We start from the raw sequence: 17,068 nt of genomic DNA, 5'->3' as shown, positions 1-17,068 counted from the left end.
TAGAAATGTATAGTTACTTTATTTGTAAAGGCTAAAACTAGTTTCATTATTGTCTAAAGATTTTTCTTAAGCTGTTTTAAGGTTTACAGAAGCATTGTTTGAGAAATGGAATTCATGGCTGAAATAATATTTTGATGGACTAACAAAAATTAGAATCTGTTTTGGTGGATGTGGTTCACTTACCTAAATTTTTCAGATGTTTATACTTCTCAGTAAACAAATGTTTAGGTCCATATAGCCTACTAAAACATATTCAGTTGCAAATAGGCAAGGAAAGCATTTGTTGCCAAAACTCTGACCAGAATCAAGTCATGGAGCTAGTGAAATAATTTGCAGTGCACCTAGAACTGGATTTGAGACATTTTCTGTCTGCTGCTGTCTTGAAAATCTGAGTATCTCAGTTCAATTACTAGTCAGTTGGAAATGTTACATCCCTCCAGTAAGGCAGTGAGATTTTGTTGTAAAGTTATGCTGATAAATGATCAGTTTGTTTAACACATTCATCTAATCCAACTCTAATATGGCAAAATATATGGCTTTTATAAATGATGTACAACACTGTTGGGTTAGAAACTGGAATAAACTGTGTAAATAAAATATTGATAAATTAGTACAAGCTATTGCTTTTCACTTGTATTATTTATTTTTTCTTAGATGTGCATAGGAAATGTACCTCATCAGTTAATGGAAGTTGCTGTAGTTATCAGAACTACTAGTTTTAGGGCTCCCGGTTGTAGAGACTAAAGTTTCTTAAAATAAATTATCAACCGTGATGGATTAAAATAATAGTTTTAGTAGCTTAAATACATTCCTCTGTTGCTCTTCAGCCCTCTTTAGTGTGAGGGAAGATGAATCATTGTGGATTTCAATGGAGGAGTATCTACCACAGAGGGGTATAATGAACTGTAGTTGGCGTTAATTTGTGGTAACATTGTGACTGTTTTACTGAAGCCATTTAACATGTGCTTACATAATATCTTTAAACAGCAACTTAACCTTTCCGAGGAAATCCTCCAACTTGGTTTGGAATTTATTGTAGTTCAGGATAGAAAAGCATGTACACTCTGTGCAGCATTTGCTTCTAAAAAAGAAGCTTGGTGTCAGTGACTTACTGAAAAAGAGAAGCAGAACCACTGACCCTTTAATAAACTCCTTTTTAATTTATATGGTGCCAGTGGAGCTTTAAGAAAGTACTTAATGCTGGGTGAGGCTGCACTTGTTGGATTTTCAGGTTCTACAAAATCAAGAGAGTGAATCATATTAAAGTAATAGTGTGATAGTTCAATGAACTGGGAAAGTGAACTTAGCAAGTAGGGCAGGTATTTCTGATCGGTGTATCTTGGATGTTGTTATGAAGTTATTAAAGTAGGAAGTAAAATGCTGCTTCTTTGTGTGTTCAGAAGCTTTAACTATTTGTTTTAAGCTTACACTGAAATAAAGCTTGTAAGTTTTTAACCAGTGAAAATTCTAGCAAATATCAGAAGAAATTATGAAAATTATGATGTTCACCTTGAGCATGAAGATTTTTTTCATATGCAAAACAAATACACTTTTCAAGTTTTTGCATAATTACTTCCAAAAGAAGGATATTGTATTAGTATTGTTAATGTAATCTGAAATCATGTACATAATTCTCTTGTGTGTAATGTAATATCTGCTTGAAGGATGAATGTATTTTGGAAATCATACTTGGTGCTCTCAATTGCTTTCATATTACCTGAACAGGTTTTGTTGTGTTGTATTAAAACCTATCCTATTAAGACCATAATTTTCAGTGCTGTACTTTGTATCTTCTATTTCATAAATAAAATAAGCCAGTAGAATTTTCTGATTTCTATTTGGAAATTGCTTGATTTCCTGAAAACAGCTATTTAAAAATTAATATTCAGTAGGCTTTTTGTTTTCCATTTTATCCTTAAGTTTTGTTGAATAGGACTAAGAAGTTGAAAAAGCCAAGTAAGCATGGTAAAGTTCTGTTAAAGCTGGTGCAGAACCTGTAATTGTAGATGTCTTTTCAACAACAGAAAGTGAAGGAACTGTAGAGAAAGAAATAGCAGTGTAATTTTTTTGGTTGGGTACCTTTACAGCCTTTATTCCTGGCATCACCCCTTTGAAGGTTATAAGACACAAAAACTGATGATTCTGGGGTTTCTTTTAAAGAAGATGTTTCATTGATTGGAATAATCTTGCACTTCAGCAATGCCACATGCAACACTGGGAATGTATTAAATGACTGTACTGTCACTAGTCTTCTAACTATATACACATTAAATGTTTACTTTACAGTATTTCTTTTAGTATAATGAGTTCATTAAAAAAAGGCTTTTGATGCTAATTCAGAGATCCATAATCTGCTTAGTGTCTTTCACATGTAGTTTTGATGATAACTGACAAGCTGTAAGTTAATTAGCACGGAACTTACTAATGAGGATGCTAAAATCCTTACTTTAAGATTTTTATTGATGATTTCTGAGAAAACTAAAGTAAATTCGATTGTATATCTAATAAGTTTTAGGAACTTTCTGGCTGTAGGTACTGATAATAAGCAACAAAAATCCCCCAATTAGTTGAATGATGGGAAAGTTTTGAGAAGTTTGACAAGAGTGTTCATCTTCAGAAATGGGGATCACCCAAAACCAAAGCAATAAAACAAAGTCTGTTAATTAGCATGGAAGACAGCTTCTTGAATTAATATGTGGTGTTAATTAACAGGAAGTCTGATGTTGTGTTGTAATTACCACCAATATTTTTGACATACTGAGTGACTGAAGGTGAATTATATAGATAACAATTTAGTAAACATTTCGAGCTTGGGAACATTTTTCCTTTGTTTCTGTTTTTCTAGAAATATGGATAGACTTCTGCGACTGGGAGGAGGTATGCCTGGACTGGGACAGGTTAGTATATAGCTTGTCAATCTTTTCTTTAAAATTAATCAATTCTAGAGTATTCCTTCTATTATACTGTTATATTTTAAAATAGCATAAAAAAACGAAGTTCATAGTAATAGTCTTTAACCCAAGAGATTTTATATGTGTATGCAAATCTTTGTTACAACTTGACTTTTTTTTGTAAATATGAATATCTGTGTTGGCACTAAGTTTACAGAATGTTTATAAACCTTTATTTCAGTGTCTGAACATTTTCAAATTTGTATTGAAAAGCGTTGGAAACACATAATGCATTTTGTTAAAAAGCAGTTTCCAGTAATACAGAATTTCAGAATGTGAAGGGTATTCTAAAAGGCCAAGCACATCCACTGCTCTTTCATGAATTATATATTTCAGTTCTTGGATCACATTGTGAATGGGGCATTATAAGATACTGAAGTATATGTAAATTTCAAGAGGTAATTTCAATTGAATTTATCACTTGTGGGTAGTTGTAGCTACCTGTATGTGTGGGTTTTTTTGTTCTCTTATTGATTGTCCTCACTTCTGTAACTAGTCACAGTGAAAAAGCCTCCCTGGCAGCTGTCCTGTTCCAGTGAGAGACCTATTCACATTGTATGGCTTCTCCTACCTCTACAGCAAGTCCTTATGCTTTTTTTCTTGCAACTGGCAAGGTCAGCCTTCTTCAAAAATAAAATCAAGATGATCTTGTTACATTGTAATGATTACTATGGATACAGGGGAAAAATAATTAGGAACTTCTTTGAGGTCTGTAGGAAGAATTATTTCCTTAAGGAATGGGCTCCAGTGTAATTTCCTTTGTAGTCCTTTCCTCTTTGGTTGGCTGCAGTAGCTAGCCTTTCTCTGTTTCTTCATCTGCCTCCTAGTCTCTTTCTAAATCAAGAATCCAGACTCTTGTTCTTCTGAAGGAATCAGTTCTGTGTATGTTGGGCTTCAGGATGTGTGTACAGGGTTTCTTCTGGGATGGTTGAAATTGCTAAACCCAAAGCTGCTTCTGGTTATGTAGAGTGTGTTTGTGTCCAGTGTAACTACAGGAGTAGTTTAATACTGAAGCATTTGGTGAAATATTCTAGGCTGATCTACAGACTCTAGATGTTTTGCCAAATAAGCTGTAACTTTTGGTGCATAATTTTTTTCCCCCTTTTCATAGCTAAAATTCTATTCACGTTCTCTTAGTGAATCTTCAAGCCGCCCTCAGTTATTTTTAGTTTCACTTTCTTAAACAGTTATTGCTCTTGTTCCTCTGAGCTGCCAGCCTGCTTCATGACTCTTCATTTTTTTAACATCTGTGCAGTCTAATCTCTCAAGCTTTCACTTCTTAGTCCTCTCTGAACTTGACGCATATCAAAGCTGTTTTTCAAATTTATGGTTAACTCTCTGCTGTTTTCTGAATTTTTCATCCTTAAGTTAAAGCTTGCTAGAAAATTGTGGCAGACAATAGAACATGACATTCAGAGGAAGCTCACTGAACTCCTCTGGTAGCTTTGGCCTGCAAGGCTGCTCTGTGTTTGTTTTAAATATGGAATTGTGTCTTAAATGAGTTGATGAGTTTGTGTTGGATTTAAAAAAGGCATAAAACTGAATTGCTCTTTGCTCAAGTTACTGCTTACTCTGGATGTCTTGACTACATTTGTAGTCTTTTGGTTTATTGAATCATCAGGAAGGCTTTTCAAATAGAATATTTTTATATCCTTAAATACTGTGTTTCAAAGACCTTGAAAGGTCACTTATATTCTGAGTATCAATTAATGATAATTGAGATTGAGAAATAATGCAGAGTGAATCAGATGTCTCTGAGGTAGAAAAGAGGAGGAAGGTACTTCTTGGATATATTTTGTAATGCTAGAAAGCAAAATTATTACCATTTGTTTGCATTATAGTGTTTTAAACAATAGTGCAAAACTTTTTGTTCTTATTGCTGTGTCACAGCTCTAAAGGTTGAACATCATAAAAAAACATCTGACTGAGCCATTCTTGCCAGATAAAAATCATCTGTGTATATGGTCTGGTAGAAAAAGAGGAATTTTTAAAGTAATTTTATCACATAGTTTGGAGATTTCTTTTTCTTGCTTGGGGTCTGCTTAGCAAGAGGACTGCATCACATAAAGTCTGCTAAGAGTCTGTTTGATTTGTACTGTAACTGATGTTAAAGTAGTGGCAGATGCTTGGTCAGCCAAGGCATTCTTTCTCAGTGACTTGCTTTAGCTTCTTCAGCAGCAGTTTCTTGGCTCTTTCCCCTTGGCAAAATTACCTCTTCTGATTATTATCACATTTAGGTTTTCTTGGTCCTCTTAATTTCCAAACTCAGATATGTTGTCCCAAATGCACTTTAGATTCATGTGTTTGCAATATGCTTTTCAAGTCTTTTGGTGTAGTGTATTACACTTCAGAACTGCTGTCACTGAATTTATGATTCTCTTTTCTTACTTCTTGCTCCTTCAGGATGCTGTTTAGTGCCCTTCAGGTATCCAGAGATGGTCAGTGCTAAATCCCACTTATCCTAAGCCTGTCTTCAAATGGCTAATAAACAAATCTTTAAGGAAGTAATCTTAAACTGATGCCTCAACAATAAACTTTCCTTCCAGTGACATATGGCTTAGAAATCTTGAGGCATTTCTTCTCTTTTGATCATCGGTGGACAAAGAGCTGTCTTAGTAGGGCAGGAGGTGAACAAGAGAGGAGAAGGGAAGAGAATTTTACAACTTTTGGCATCATGTAAGCCATTCACAGTATTTTCTGACAGTGCACTTGGTCATTAACTGTGTATTCCTTTTATGGCAAGGTACCTGTGTTTAGGTTTGAACTTGATGCCAAAAGTGTGACCTCCTTTAGAACATTGCTTCATGCTGAAATTTTTTGTGTCATACATGACTGGTGTTGTAAACCTGGTCCATAAGTTTGTTTTGTCTTGAATTTATGTTTTCATGGTAAATGCATAAGATGAATGGATGAATGATTGAAGCCTTTTAGAAAAGATGTAAAAGACTGAATGTGTTGTGATGTCTCAAAGAAAATCATATTACTTAATTTCCCTCCTGCGTTCATAGGAATTAAGATTTGGCAATGCCCTTGTTCTTCACTTATGTGGTCTCCTTCCTCTCTCCTTCTGCCCATTGTCATGTTGGGTTTTTCTATTCACCTTCTCTTTCCTGATTCATTCTTTTCTGTCTGTCCCTGTTTGTCCCTCTGGAATACTGCCTACCACAGAATTTCACTAGTGGTTTAGTGCTTTGATTTGCATTGTACATTTGTTGCAGACAAGTGACAGGTTTGTGGGGTACGTAAAAGCATTCTGCTTATGTAGCAGGCAGGAATTTGGAGCAACACTCCTTCATTTTGTATGCTGAACTATTGTTTGCTGGTGAAATCAGTTCCACATATGTCTCTATTAGGCAATCCCACTGCAAAGAGTGTGAGCAAATTAAGTGCATTTGTAGCCAAGCTTTCTATCCCTTTCACTTACAGAATAGTAATTCAAGTTAAGCAAGTTCTTGTCCATATTAGCACATGCTGTCTGTTTTTCTGATTCCAGATGTGATAGGAAACAGTGAAATAATGACACTTTTAAAAGAGGCTTTTGGAGTAATTTTCCATTGCTTGATAGATTTTGGTAAATGTTCATTTACACTGCTCTGTTAGTACAGGCAACTGTTCTAGTACAATAGATGAAAAATAAAACTGATTCTGTATTTTTGAATTAATGTATTTGATGACAGAGGGGAAGGGGAGAAATTCCAATGGGAAGGGAGGGGGAGGCAGAGAACTGACCTGTGTCTTATAAGGAGTGTTTACACCTTGACGTGGAATATAGAAAAAGAAGTGCAGATAGCTATTTTATTTGAATCATGGACTTGCCAATTAGCCATCAAGTGCTTCCATCTGTGAAATAGTTGATCAGATGGGTTAGCTGGGATGTTTCCAGATTAGGGCATTGTAAATGGCACTTGAAAACTGTCACTTTGATTAGGAGGTTTCAAATACTGTACTGCTTGGTGCTGTGGAACCTTTTTCTCCTCGTAGTTTCTTGGGTTTTTTAGGACATGCTTATCCTATTTACTAAAATCTGTGGCACCATGGGAGCTTGGGAGATCTGTTGCTGGTATAAAGTTCTGTTTCATGTGCTAATCTAGTTGGGGTGGTTATTGGAGGATGTGGGGCTCCCAAAGAGGAGTTGATGGTCTGGCAGACAGAGGAGAGTCAGGCTCAGTGTAGATAATTTCCAATTAACAATTAGATGCAAATTTCCTTGACTTACTTCATTAAGCTGATGTGTCATTTGAAATACATGACTTTATCTTGCATCTCACATCTTCCATATGTAAACAAAAACATCCACCAACAATAAAAAAACCTCGAACCCAAAACAAATCCAGACACCCCCCATCCCTCCTCTCCAGAAGAACAACCAAGCCAAAAAACAACCCTAAAACACACCAACAACCCAAACGGGAAAAACTGCAACACCTTAACTTCTTACTGGAAATTGTTTTGGCTCATTGATTCTTGAAACAGTTTGTGTTTTAATTTGACTGGTGCAAATGTGTTGTCTTTAATTAAGTACCTTTTTCATTGTAAAACTGTAGAGTGCTCTGATATCTCAGTATCTGTTTAGCTGTATGACTTTGTCCTTTCTGTGTCTCCTGGGTGTGTGTGCTTTATGCAATTTGAATTGAACTGTTGTCTGTTTCTCTTACATACCTTAAGCTTCAAATACACCTTTTGAGGATATTTTGTCAGGGGAATAAATCTGCAATTGCTTCTGAGACATTTTTCAGCAAAGTTCTCAAGTAGGAAGAATGTTACTATTTCTAGAACTCAAATGTAATTCCCAGTAGATGAGATGGTGTACAATTTGGGTGGGTTATTCCACTTCTACTTTTTTCCTCTGGAAGCTGTGAACCCATTTAAGGAATAAAAAAATTTTCTCAGTGACAAACATTTTTCATCCATTAAAAATATCCAACATGCAATCCCATAGAAAGTTCAGAAGACTTAATTGCCTGCATTATCTTCTGTAGAAAGCCTCAGCATCGGTTTTTACATATACAAAATACATGATTTTGTTTTAAGGAGAAAAAACCCATCAGTTTACCAGTTGGTAAACTGTACTGTTTTAGTTTCACTGTCTGGGATGGCTGTTTTACTGCATTGATTAATGTTTTAGTACAGGGCTGTTCAACAAAAGCTTCATATCAAATGTAGGATCCAGGTGTGGCCTGGGTCTGGTTTTGCTGGAGATGGTAACTCCACAGGTCATGTCAGGCTTACTTGAAAGTTGCTGGGGGTGGCAAAGGGAGACTATAGTTCTTGTACATTTGAAGTACAGTTGAGTCATTGTAATGTGATTTGTCTTCTAAGGAGCTAATTGGGAGAGGGAAAGAAAACTGCTAGAATTGGTTCAGGAGTAGTCATATAATTTTACTTAAACCCTGTGTGTAATTTGTGTTATAGAAGCTGTCTTAAAGTAGGAGGGGTGCACTACTGACATGTCTTACATATTAATCACAAACAAACCTAACACTAAAACTAAAAAAGCTAGTAAATTGTGTCTGAGCATTACAGTTTCCTCTGATCAGCTATTTTTCTCTGGAGAACATTTTTAGCTGCTTCTTCTTGGCCTCAGGTCTTAAACTTCTGTATTTCTAATAATTAGGCAAATAGATTCTCTCTCCTCAATTTAATTGCCAGTGTAGTCCAGCTGACTCTTGACTTTCCCCACCTAGAAGAGACAAAGGAGCTTGGACAGGGAAATGAGTGTAGGCATAATGAGAAAGAACATGGGGAAGAAGAAATATCTTTGTGTATTTTGTGTTACACCTATTCACTTGTAATGTTCCTTTCTGCATACTGGAAACAGCTGCCATATAGTGATTGATTTAATATATTTCACTTGGTAATTTTATCTTCTTTCTGAAATTCCATGCAATTGAATGTTAAGTTACAATGCTACCATGCAGCACATTTGAACAAGGGTTTTTCTTTTCTTCCTGCTGTCTAGGAGAGTCCTCTTTAAGTTTTTCTGGGAGTTTTGAAGTGTTTAGTGGTGTGGTCTGGGGAGGGCAGTGGATGTTGGCTGATTGGTTGTTTTTCCAAGTGTTGCAAACAACTGACCTTGCTGCATATTGCCACCAGTGTCCCAGTTCACCTGCTTGTATCCAGAGGACCAGCTCTTGACAGCAGTGATCCTGCAGGCATATAGAACCCAGTGCATTCTTCATATTGAGGAGATATCTTTAACTACTTTGCCTCACAAGGTGTACTTTAGGGTGAGCTTAGACAGAGCCTGCTGAGGGCAACCCTGCCTTCTTAGCAGAACTTTGTCTAGAATAAGGTTATTAAGAATCTACATTGGAGCAAAACTACTAGAGGCAGACAAAATTGCAGGTGCTGGCTCATCATCTGCCTTGAGGCTCTCAGTTCTAAATTCCCATACCTTCTGTAATGCTGATGGGAGTAGATAACAGGTTAGTCCTGGCTTTATTCTGGAATGAAACTGACCTTTGTATTTTTATTTCCAGTAGATTGTGACTGTGAAAAACTATAGTTCTTTTCAAAAAGATGTACAGTGTTACTGAGAATTTGTTTTATGTCCCTATTTTTAGGCTTTTTGCTAACCATAGCATTGTCATAGAATCATAGAATGGCTTGTGTTGGAAGAGACCTTTAAAGGTCATTTAGTCCAAATTGTCCTTATGCTTATTCTAAGGAATATTAGCTATGGTAATAGTGCACACCTACCCCTCTGGGTTGTGTCTCAATGAATGTGTAGATTAAATGGGGTAAAGATAGAGGAAACAGTGATCCAGGGAAGAGTACACTTAGCAGCCATTTCATGTCATGGCTGTATTGGGAACATCACAGGCAGGAAGCCTGACTGTTGCAAATTGCATCAAGGTGATATATGTAAGTAATTTTATATCATGAATAAGTGTTAATATTGAGTAGTAAACATTTATTTCTAATAATAGTGTTGTCTGGGTGTCCCATTAAACTAGAGACTATTTTTGTTTGAAGTTCTGCTTATTTAAGAACAATCAAGTATCAAAAAACCAACAAAAAAAAAAAAAAAAAAAAAAAAAAAAAAAAAAAGAAAACCCACAAAAAAAACCCAACCAACCAAAAAACCAGAAATGCCCCCCTGCCCCCCCACCAAAAAACTCTAGCAAAAAACCAAACCAAAACCCACCCCACACACACTAAAAAAGAAAACCAGAGAACCGCCCCAGAGAAACTAAAATCTTAAATAAGCAGAAAAGCTAAGCAGTAAAATTCTGGCTCTGCACCAAAGAGGTGTTGGCAAATTTATGATCCCAACCCGTTTAACCAACTGCTCAAAGCTATACAAAGTTCTGTGTTTTGTAATTTTGGTTTTGAAGAGGAAGGGAGATGGGAAATGTTATATATTTCAAGTCCATCTATATTGCTGTTCGTGGAGTTCTGTTGTAAATGTGAACCTGGGTAAACTTTTTTAGGAGACAATTTTGTAAAACATACTGAGACAGTTTTTATCTAGCCTGTTAAGGTGGGGTTTTTTTCAGAGATTTTTCAACTTAAGCAGTTGATGCCACAATACTTGCTTAGTATCCCTACTCCATTTTGGAATCTCTGAGACTAAACATATTACTACAATTTTTATTTCATCTGACATATGGTGCAAGAAGACAATGTGATCCTTTGAGAAATCTAGGCTGTTTGTTGAGACTTACGGTATTTTGTGGTCTGTTATGCATGCTTAATTATAATTGCTATAAAAATGGACCTAAACATACAAACTGTTTAGACATAACAGTAGCTTCAAAATCTAATCCTGTTGATGTGGAACTAACTACAAAATTGTGTGTGTAATAGCTTGAAAATAGCAATAAAATTTTGAATTGCTTCTAATTTTAGTGTGTGATTCACAGTGCAAAGTAATATATTTTTCCCTATTTTATTGAGCTCACTGATTTCTAAATTTTTTTGCATGACCTCAATAATTTTCTGTGTCATGGCTGATTATGTTAACTTCCTGTACTGCAGAAAATGCAATACATGGCTTCTGGTGCTTGTCATGACAAAGTTGTTAGAACCATTGAGATCCCAGATTGTGCCTTGCTCCCTTTGCCACTTCTGCTGATGGAACATGAGATGGTAATTTCTGTAAGTGTATTGTCTCAGTACAGGAAGAAAACGGTTCCACAATCCCAACTCTGCTTAGATTTTTAGGCTTAGCAATGTGTAAAAAACACTGTAGTGATCTAAGAAATTTTTTATTTATATCAATATATCAGCAGGTTGTACCACTTATAGGCAAGAAGTGGAGAAGAGGAGTGGTACTCTGGTGAACTTTTAAGGCTTTACTGTCGTTAATACCTCTACCTTCTCTGCACACTTGCTTATGTTTGTCCTCTCTGCAGCTAGTATTTTGTAATGGTTTTTTTCCCTTGTACCAAGCTATACACACTAAGTTGAATTTACTGCCACAAAATAGTAGCTTTAAGCTCACTTTGAGTGTCTCATCCTTCCATGCATCTTTTAATACGATAAATTATTATTTTATCGTGGTTGTCATTGCATTTATACTTCAGCTGTCTTTCTCCCTCTTAGCTACATAATGAAATGTCATCTGTACCTGTAACACGTGTTCTGGAAGAGGTAGAGAAGGGTAGTGAAGAAAAATTGTGAGGTGAATAAATTCAAAAGTAATCCGAGTGGGGAATATTGTCTTTTTTTATTTTCTTTTTTTTCCTTCTTTTTTTTTTTTTTTTTTAGCTAATCTTTCTCAATTGTCTTTGGATATAACAGCTGAAAATATGTAGTGAAAGGGTTAAGTCGGCATGAAAGAATTCATTTCCACTTTAATGACCTAGCCTTGCTGGGTTAGGACGATGGGGAACATGCTTCTGACTTGTACTCCTATTGCCAATTAACACCTCCTATAACAGGTTGCCTCAGCTAGTCATTGAAGCAGAGGCAGTAGAAATAGTTTACATGCAGCTTGTTTTTCACACTAGTTGTTTAATACTCACAAAATTAAACTATTAAAAGGTTCTTTTTTAGCTTACTGGGAAAGAAATAAAACGTGATAGCAGTCATTGTTTGCTTGTGTGTCCTATGTTTGTGCTTAAAGTGTTCCAGTTACAAAAACAAATAGTAACAAGTAGTAATAATTCTTTTATTTTGCACAGTAATATGCTGTTTGATGCATTAAAACTGAGATGTGCTTTACAGCACTCAAGTTTACTGCCTTTGGATTTTTATTACAGTTATCCCCGCAAAACTGAGTTTCTTTGAAACAGCTATGATGTATTTCAAAATCATCTTTTGGGCTATTAGCAGGAAACCAGAGCAGTATTTAAGATCCATTTAAACAATGGAAAGTGTATCCATTTGTGAAATATTTCTCTGTTCCTTGTGTAATTAATCAAGTCCACTTTCTATACCTATCTGAATAAATCTAAAATAATACAAATTAAGAGCCGTGCTCTAAAATGACACTTTAGTTCACATTTAATAGTAAAACTGGCTAAATAATTTATATCAGTTCACAGTAAGAGAAAGGTGAAGTAATATACCTAAAAGTGTTAACAAATTTGCTAAAAGGCCCGAGTAGGTAACACTTCAAGGTGTTAGTTCTTATCCTGTAAGAATGGCAAATGCCTTTAACACTTCGTCAACAAGGGCTACCCAAGTAAAAGGACTGCTTTTTATATTGGATCATCTCTTTAACTATTTGAAACAAAAGTAGTAACATGCATAATTTAATATTACAGTGAAATTTTCTGTCCATAACTTGCATGTGATTATTTTTCGCTTAGAAGTTGTACTAAAAAAAAAAAAATTGAATAGTGGTAACTTAATTTTATCAATTATTATTGAACTTGGAATTCTGCTATTCTAAACATAAACAATCCTAAAGCTTGGTTGGGTTTTATGAGGTGGCATCAGGCAGCTCATTTCAGTGACTGGAAGCATAGAGTTGATTCAGAAGAAGCATCAATTTTTCAGTATGACACAACTATTTTTTACAGCAATTCTTTAATTTTAACAATTGCTGTATCTGGTTTATACATGAATAGTTGGGAAAAAGAATGTTCAGTAATCCTTACAGTTTTGAAATCTAATTTTTCTGCAGTTCTCCAAGAAATAATCCAGTAAAGCTGTAGGCATGTGATATTTGCTGTTTTGCATTGGGATGGACAGTCTATGCAATGAGAGATCTGTTCTTTGAATATGATAATGTAACCAAAAATACCAGCAGCTCTTTTGCATTGCAGACACAAACTCTTTCTTGTCTGGGTTCCTGATACCAGTTAATTTAATTTGGTGCTCTGCTTTGTAAGGATGATGCTTCTTTGTTAAAGTTGGCAGGCAGTGAAGTTTATGAACAGTGGTAATAGCACATGCTGTGGAGGGTCAGTGTAAAATATTTGCCTCCATGTAGAGATTAACTAATAAAATCTTTCTTCTTCTTTGCTTGATGAAAGAAATACATAAACTTTTGTGAAAGACTACTAGAAACAGGCCAAAGAGATCTCAAAACACGTAACTCGTAGCTGGCTCCCACATACTGTGTAACTAACACGCAGAAGCTGGGGCTGTCACTCCAGGGCTGTGTTAGATTATCAGCCATTTGTGGAAAAGGAGGTGATCAGAGATGGAAGAAATTGGTTCCAGTTTCCAAATGTCTCTGTTTTCAAATCATCTAAAGTCAAGTAAACTACTTGGAAGACCCAAGTTCAATTTGATTTTATCTGTTAAATCTTTGAAGGTTTTGTATTAAGAATTAGATAAACTTTGGTTTAGAATTTTCTGCAGAGCTACACATGTGTACTTATATTATTTTATGTGGCAGTTTATCTTGGGTAGAAAAATATTGTGAAACTTTACCTATGGATAATTTCCTCCTCAAAATTCCTGAATTTCTTTTGAGCAGTTCCTAGTAATTGATATTCAAAACAAAAGAAGGAATACTAACATGAAAATTAATACACATAATTGGTACGGTGCAATGGGGACTTTAATTTTCCCATAATCTAGCTAGTAATTAAAATCTATAAGAAGAGCAGAGCAGATGGAAAGGAGATAGTGAGGTCACACAAAGAAGCATCAATGACCAAGGAAATACTTGGTATGTGCTGTCTATTTATAAGATGACTGAGAATTAACAAACCTGCCTTGTGTACTACCATTACCTAATCTTTACGAGTTCAGGTAAATTGGTTGAACTGCATGGTAAGAGTGGAAACTCATGTTTGGTATTTTTACTATGTCTTGCATGTGCTTAAAATGAAGTGGTGGAGTATGCAGTTGATACTTCCTAATCTTTAATGTTGTAGTTTTTATATATATTTAAACACATTTAGTATGTAAAATCCTTCACAGTGAATACTACTATGGCTTTAAAAACAATAGCAAAAGTTAAGCAGGTCGGTTTACACCAATGAAGAGTTGCTTTATGAGTTAGCAGGATTTCCTATGCTGATATTAATTTTTTGTTTATGGGTGCTGGCAACAGGAATTCAACATAAGTTTGGAAAAACACCCCTATATTATCTCATAGAATGCCTAAAGATTTGATGAAGTATCATATTAAGTATCCCCTCTTCTGCACCATCATCAAGGTAAATGAGCATTTATATGCTCCAAGGATTATAGAAATCATAAGGAAATATTAGAAACACTCTGCTTTAGTTCCTACTTTCACTTAAGCTAAAAGTGGTTAATTTGCCTTGTTACAGAAACAAAAGGTATTAATGTTTGTCTTTGTTTCCTCCCTGTAAGTGGTGAATCTACTGACTGATCCTAAAAGGAGAAAGGTTTTGAAGAATAAGCTTTTATAAGTTGAGGGCTCAGGCATCAATATAGAGGACAGAGCTGTGATTAATGCCTCAGCTGCAGGACAGGTGTCAGTGTGATTTTAACAGACACTAGAAATTCCATAGAGGACAGCTCATCCAAGAGTCATAGTCTGCAGAGTGAGTTTCAGTTCAGGCTCCTGATTTTTGTTAAGCTAGTGTCAGTCAAACAGCAAGATTAGCCTTCCAGAAATAATGGAACTATTTGTGCTAATCTGGGAGAAATTTTTTATTGTGTTACTCTTTATTTATAAAATTACTGAATGGTGTAATGGGGTTGTTGCTTACTGTGAAATATTAAACAAAATCTGGAAAAAATGTAGAATTTGGTGATCACAGCATGGGTATTATGATTCTTCCTAGAGCACAAGATTTTATCTTCTCTTCAGACCATCTCTGGTCTAGAACTGGTGGAAAATAGGGAGAGTGTTATGTATGAAAAAAGGGTTGTGTTAACAAACTAGTAAGTTACTCTTAACATTAAGACTCAATGTACCTGGCCTTTTTTCTTTGCATTGGTTAAGTGAAAACATGAGTCTTTGTGCTTTCCAAATTCTAAGTGAACGATTCTAAGTAAATAGACTTAAAGCAGGACAGATGCAGTTTGAAAAGTAAACTGGCATGTTTATGGAGAATAAAACATGGGAATAGCATTACAAAATGATTGGGCATTTGAAGTGTTGCCAGTCAAACAATTTAATTGCAGAAAATCCACGATAAGTAATGCAGGTGCTCTGCCTATCTGGTTCTGGGAAATGTTCTGAAGAACTGTTTATAGAGTTTTTGAGTGTGAGGGCTAGAGGAGCACTTCTCTACTGGAGCATCTCACTGTTGGGCTAGGACTAGGCCAGAGAAATGCTTGTTGGAGGGGTGGGGTTTATGAAAAATGGACCTTCGGTGAACATACTATGAAAGGTGAAAAGCATGGAAACCTGCTGGAAGATTGCTGATGAAAAGGCCAAAGTGACAGAAAAACCAGGAATAAGTAGTAAGAAGTAAGAAAGGGCAAATATTGAGATATAATGGTCAGCAGTATCCAAGTTGCAAATAGAGATTTGTAGCTATTAGGAAGTGGATATGGTTGACAGATCCATGCATATATGTGAGTTTCAAAATACAAAGATTGGATTCATAATATAAAGATTGGATGTAGAACTCAGATTCATTTGCTTTGGGGGGGGGGGGGGAAACCCGGCTGAATTTTCTACTGTCATTAAAGCTTTATTCTGAAGAATGATATTTTCTCTGTGTGTGAAAATCAAAGTATTCAGAACGTATAATTCCTGTACAAATGTAATGTCTTGATGAGGTTTTATCTTCAGGAGGTAATGTATGCATGTGTTGAATTTTTTCACTTAAAGTGAAAAATTAAGAATTTATTCAAAACTTTTTTTGCCCAGTTTTGCTTCTAACTATGCAGTCAGAGTTCTAAATCTGTAAAGGCACCATTTTTCCTCTTTTAACTTGATGTGGAGTATCTTTTTTTCCTCCCATAGTTGTTTTATTGCCCTTCTAAGTTTACATCACCTCATGCAGAAGTAGGCTGTGTCTTTTCAGTGGAAATTTGGTAATAAAGTAATGAATGTGCTGTTAATTGGCTGTAATGAGGTACACTGATATGGAATTCTGAATATAACAGCAATATTTCCCTTGTTCCTCAAGAAAGGGACATTTAAACTGCTGCCTCCTGTGTTTTTCAATTTCAACAGTACACAGAACCTGTTTCAACCAATCATTCACACCTGGGACAGTTGTGCTAATTTTTGAATAACTACTCATAAGGCAAAGAGCAAAGTATTTTGTTCACAGCTTTTCCACCTAGGGATCAGAGGTCCGTTTTTTCTCTCACTGTACCAGTGTATCTGCAAAGTACTCCCATAGCCTTTATCTGCAAGTCCTCTTTAGCTGAAAGCTGATGAAGCAAAGGGAAATTGCTGTTTGTGTTGGTGCCAGTTAATCATGCTAGCCCAGCAGCATTTACATTCACACCACTGTAAGAAACACATAGTTAATTGGAGAACTGGCCATATTTTACAGCTGACGAAGATTAGCATTGCAGCAAGGCTGACTAATGGAAACTTATCTGACTCTTAGCCTGAATGGCTTGTAACAGGTTTGTATCCAGTGTAACACTTGCCTGCTTTATATTTGACTGGCTCTGATGAGATTGCTCTTTAGATGGTGTTGTTTGGGGTGGGGGGTGACAGTATGATGTCTGGGTGACCTCTTACAAAATAATGTTAGTGACAGAAGGTGCTGTAAAGAAGAGTTTGGGGATTGAGTATGCAATTTTTTGTTTTGTTCGTAACAGCTACATCT

General features: G+C 35.7%; 1 protein-coding gene across 2 annotated transcripts in view; it reads left to right on the top strand.

Annotated features, from left to right (window-relative positions):
• PSMD14 (proteasome 26S subunit, non-ATPase 14) overlaps positions 1–17,068 on the top strand; it is a 46,162-nt gene that overhangs the window by 4,939 nt on the left and 24,155 nt on the right. For both annotated transcript variants that reach the window (XM_079311598.1, XM_079311599.1), the window contains one exon: positions 2,846–2,897. In XM_079311598.1, the coding sequence (XP_079167724.1) occupies positions 2,850–2,897 (48 nt within the window). In that variant the 5' untranslated portion in view covers positions 2,846–2,849. The remainder of the gene's footprint in view (positions 1–2,845; positions 2,898–17,068) is intronic.

The sequence above is a fragment of the Erithacus rubecula genome (genome assembly GCF_903797595.1).
Source record: "Erithacus rubecula genome assembly, chromosome: 8".
In the NCBI taxonomy this organism is placed as follows: Eukaryota; Metazoa; Chordata; class Aves; order Passeriformes; family Muscicapidae; genus Erithacus; species Erithacus rubecula.
The sequence above is the reverse complement of the archived record's forward strand: the minus strand, read 5'-3'. Positions and strand labels throughout refer to the sequence as shown.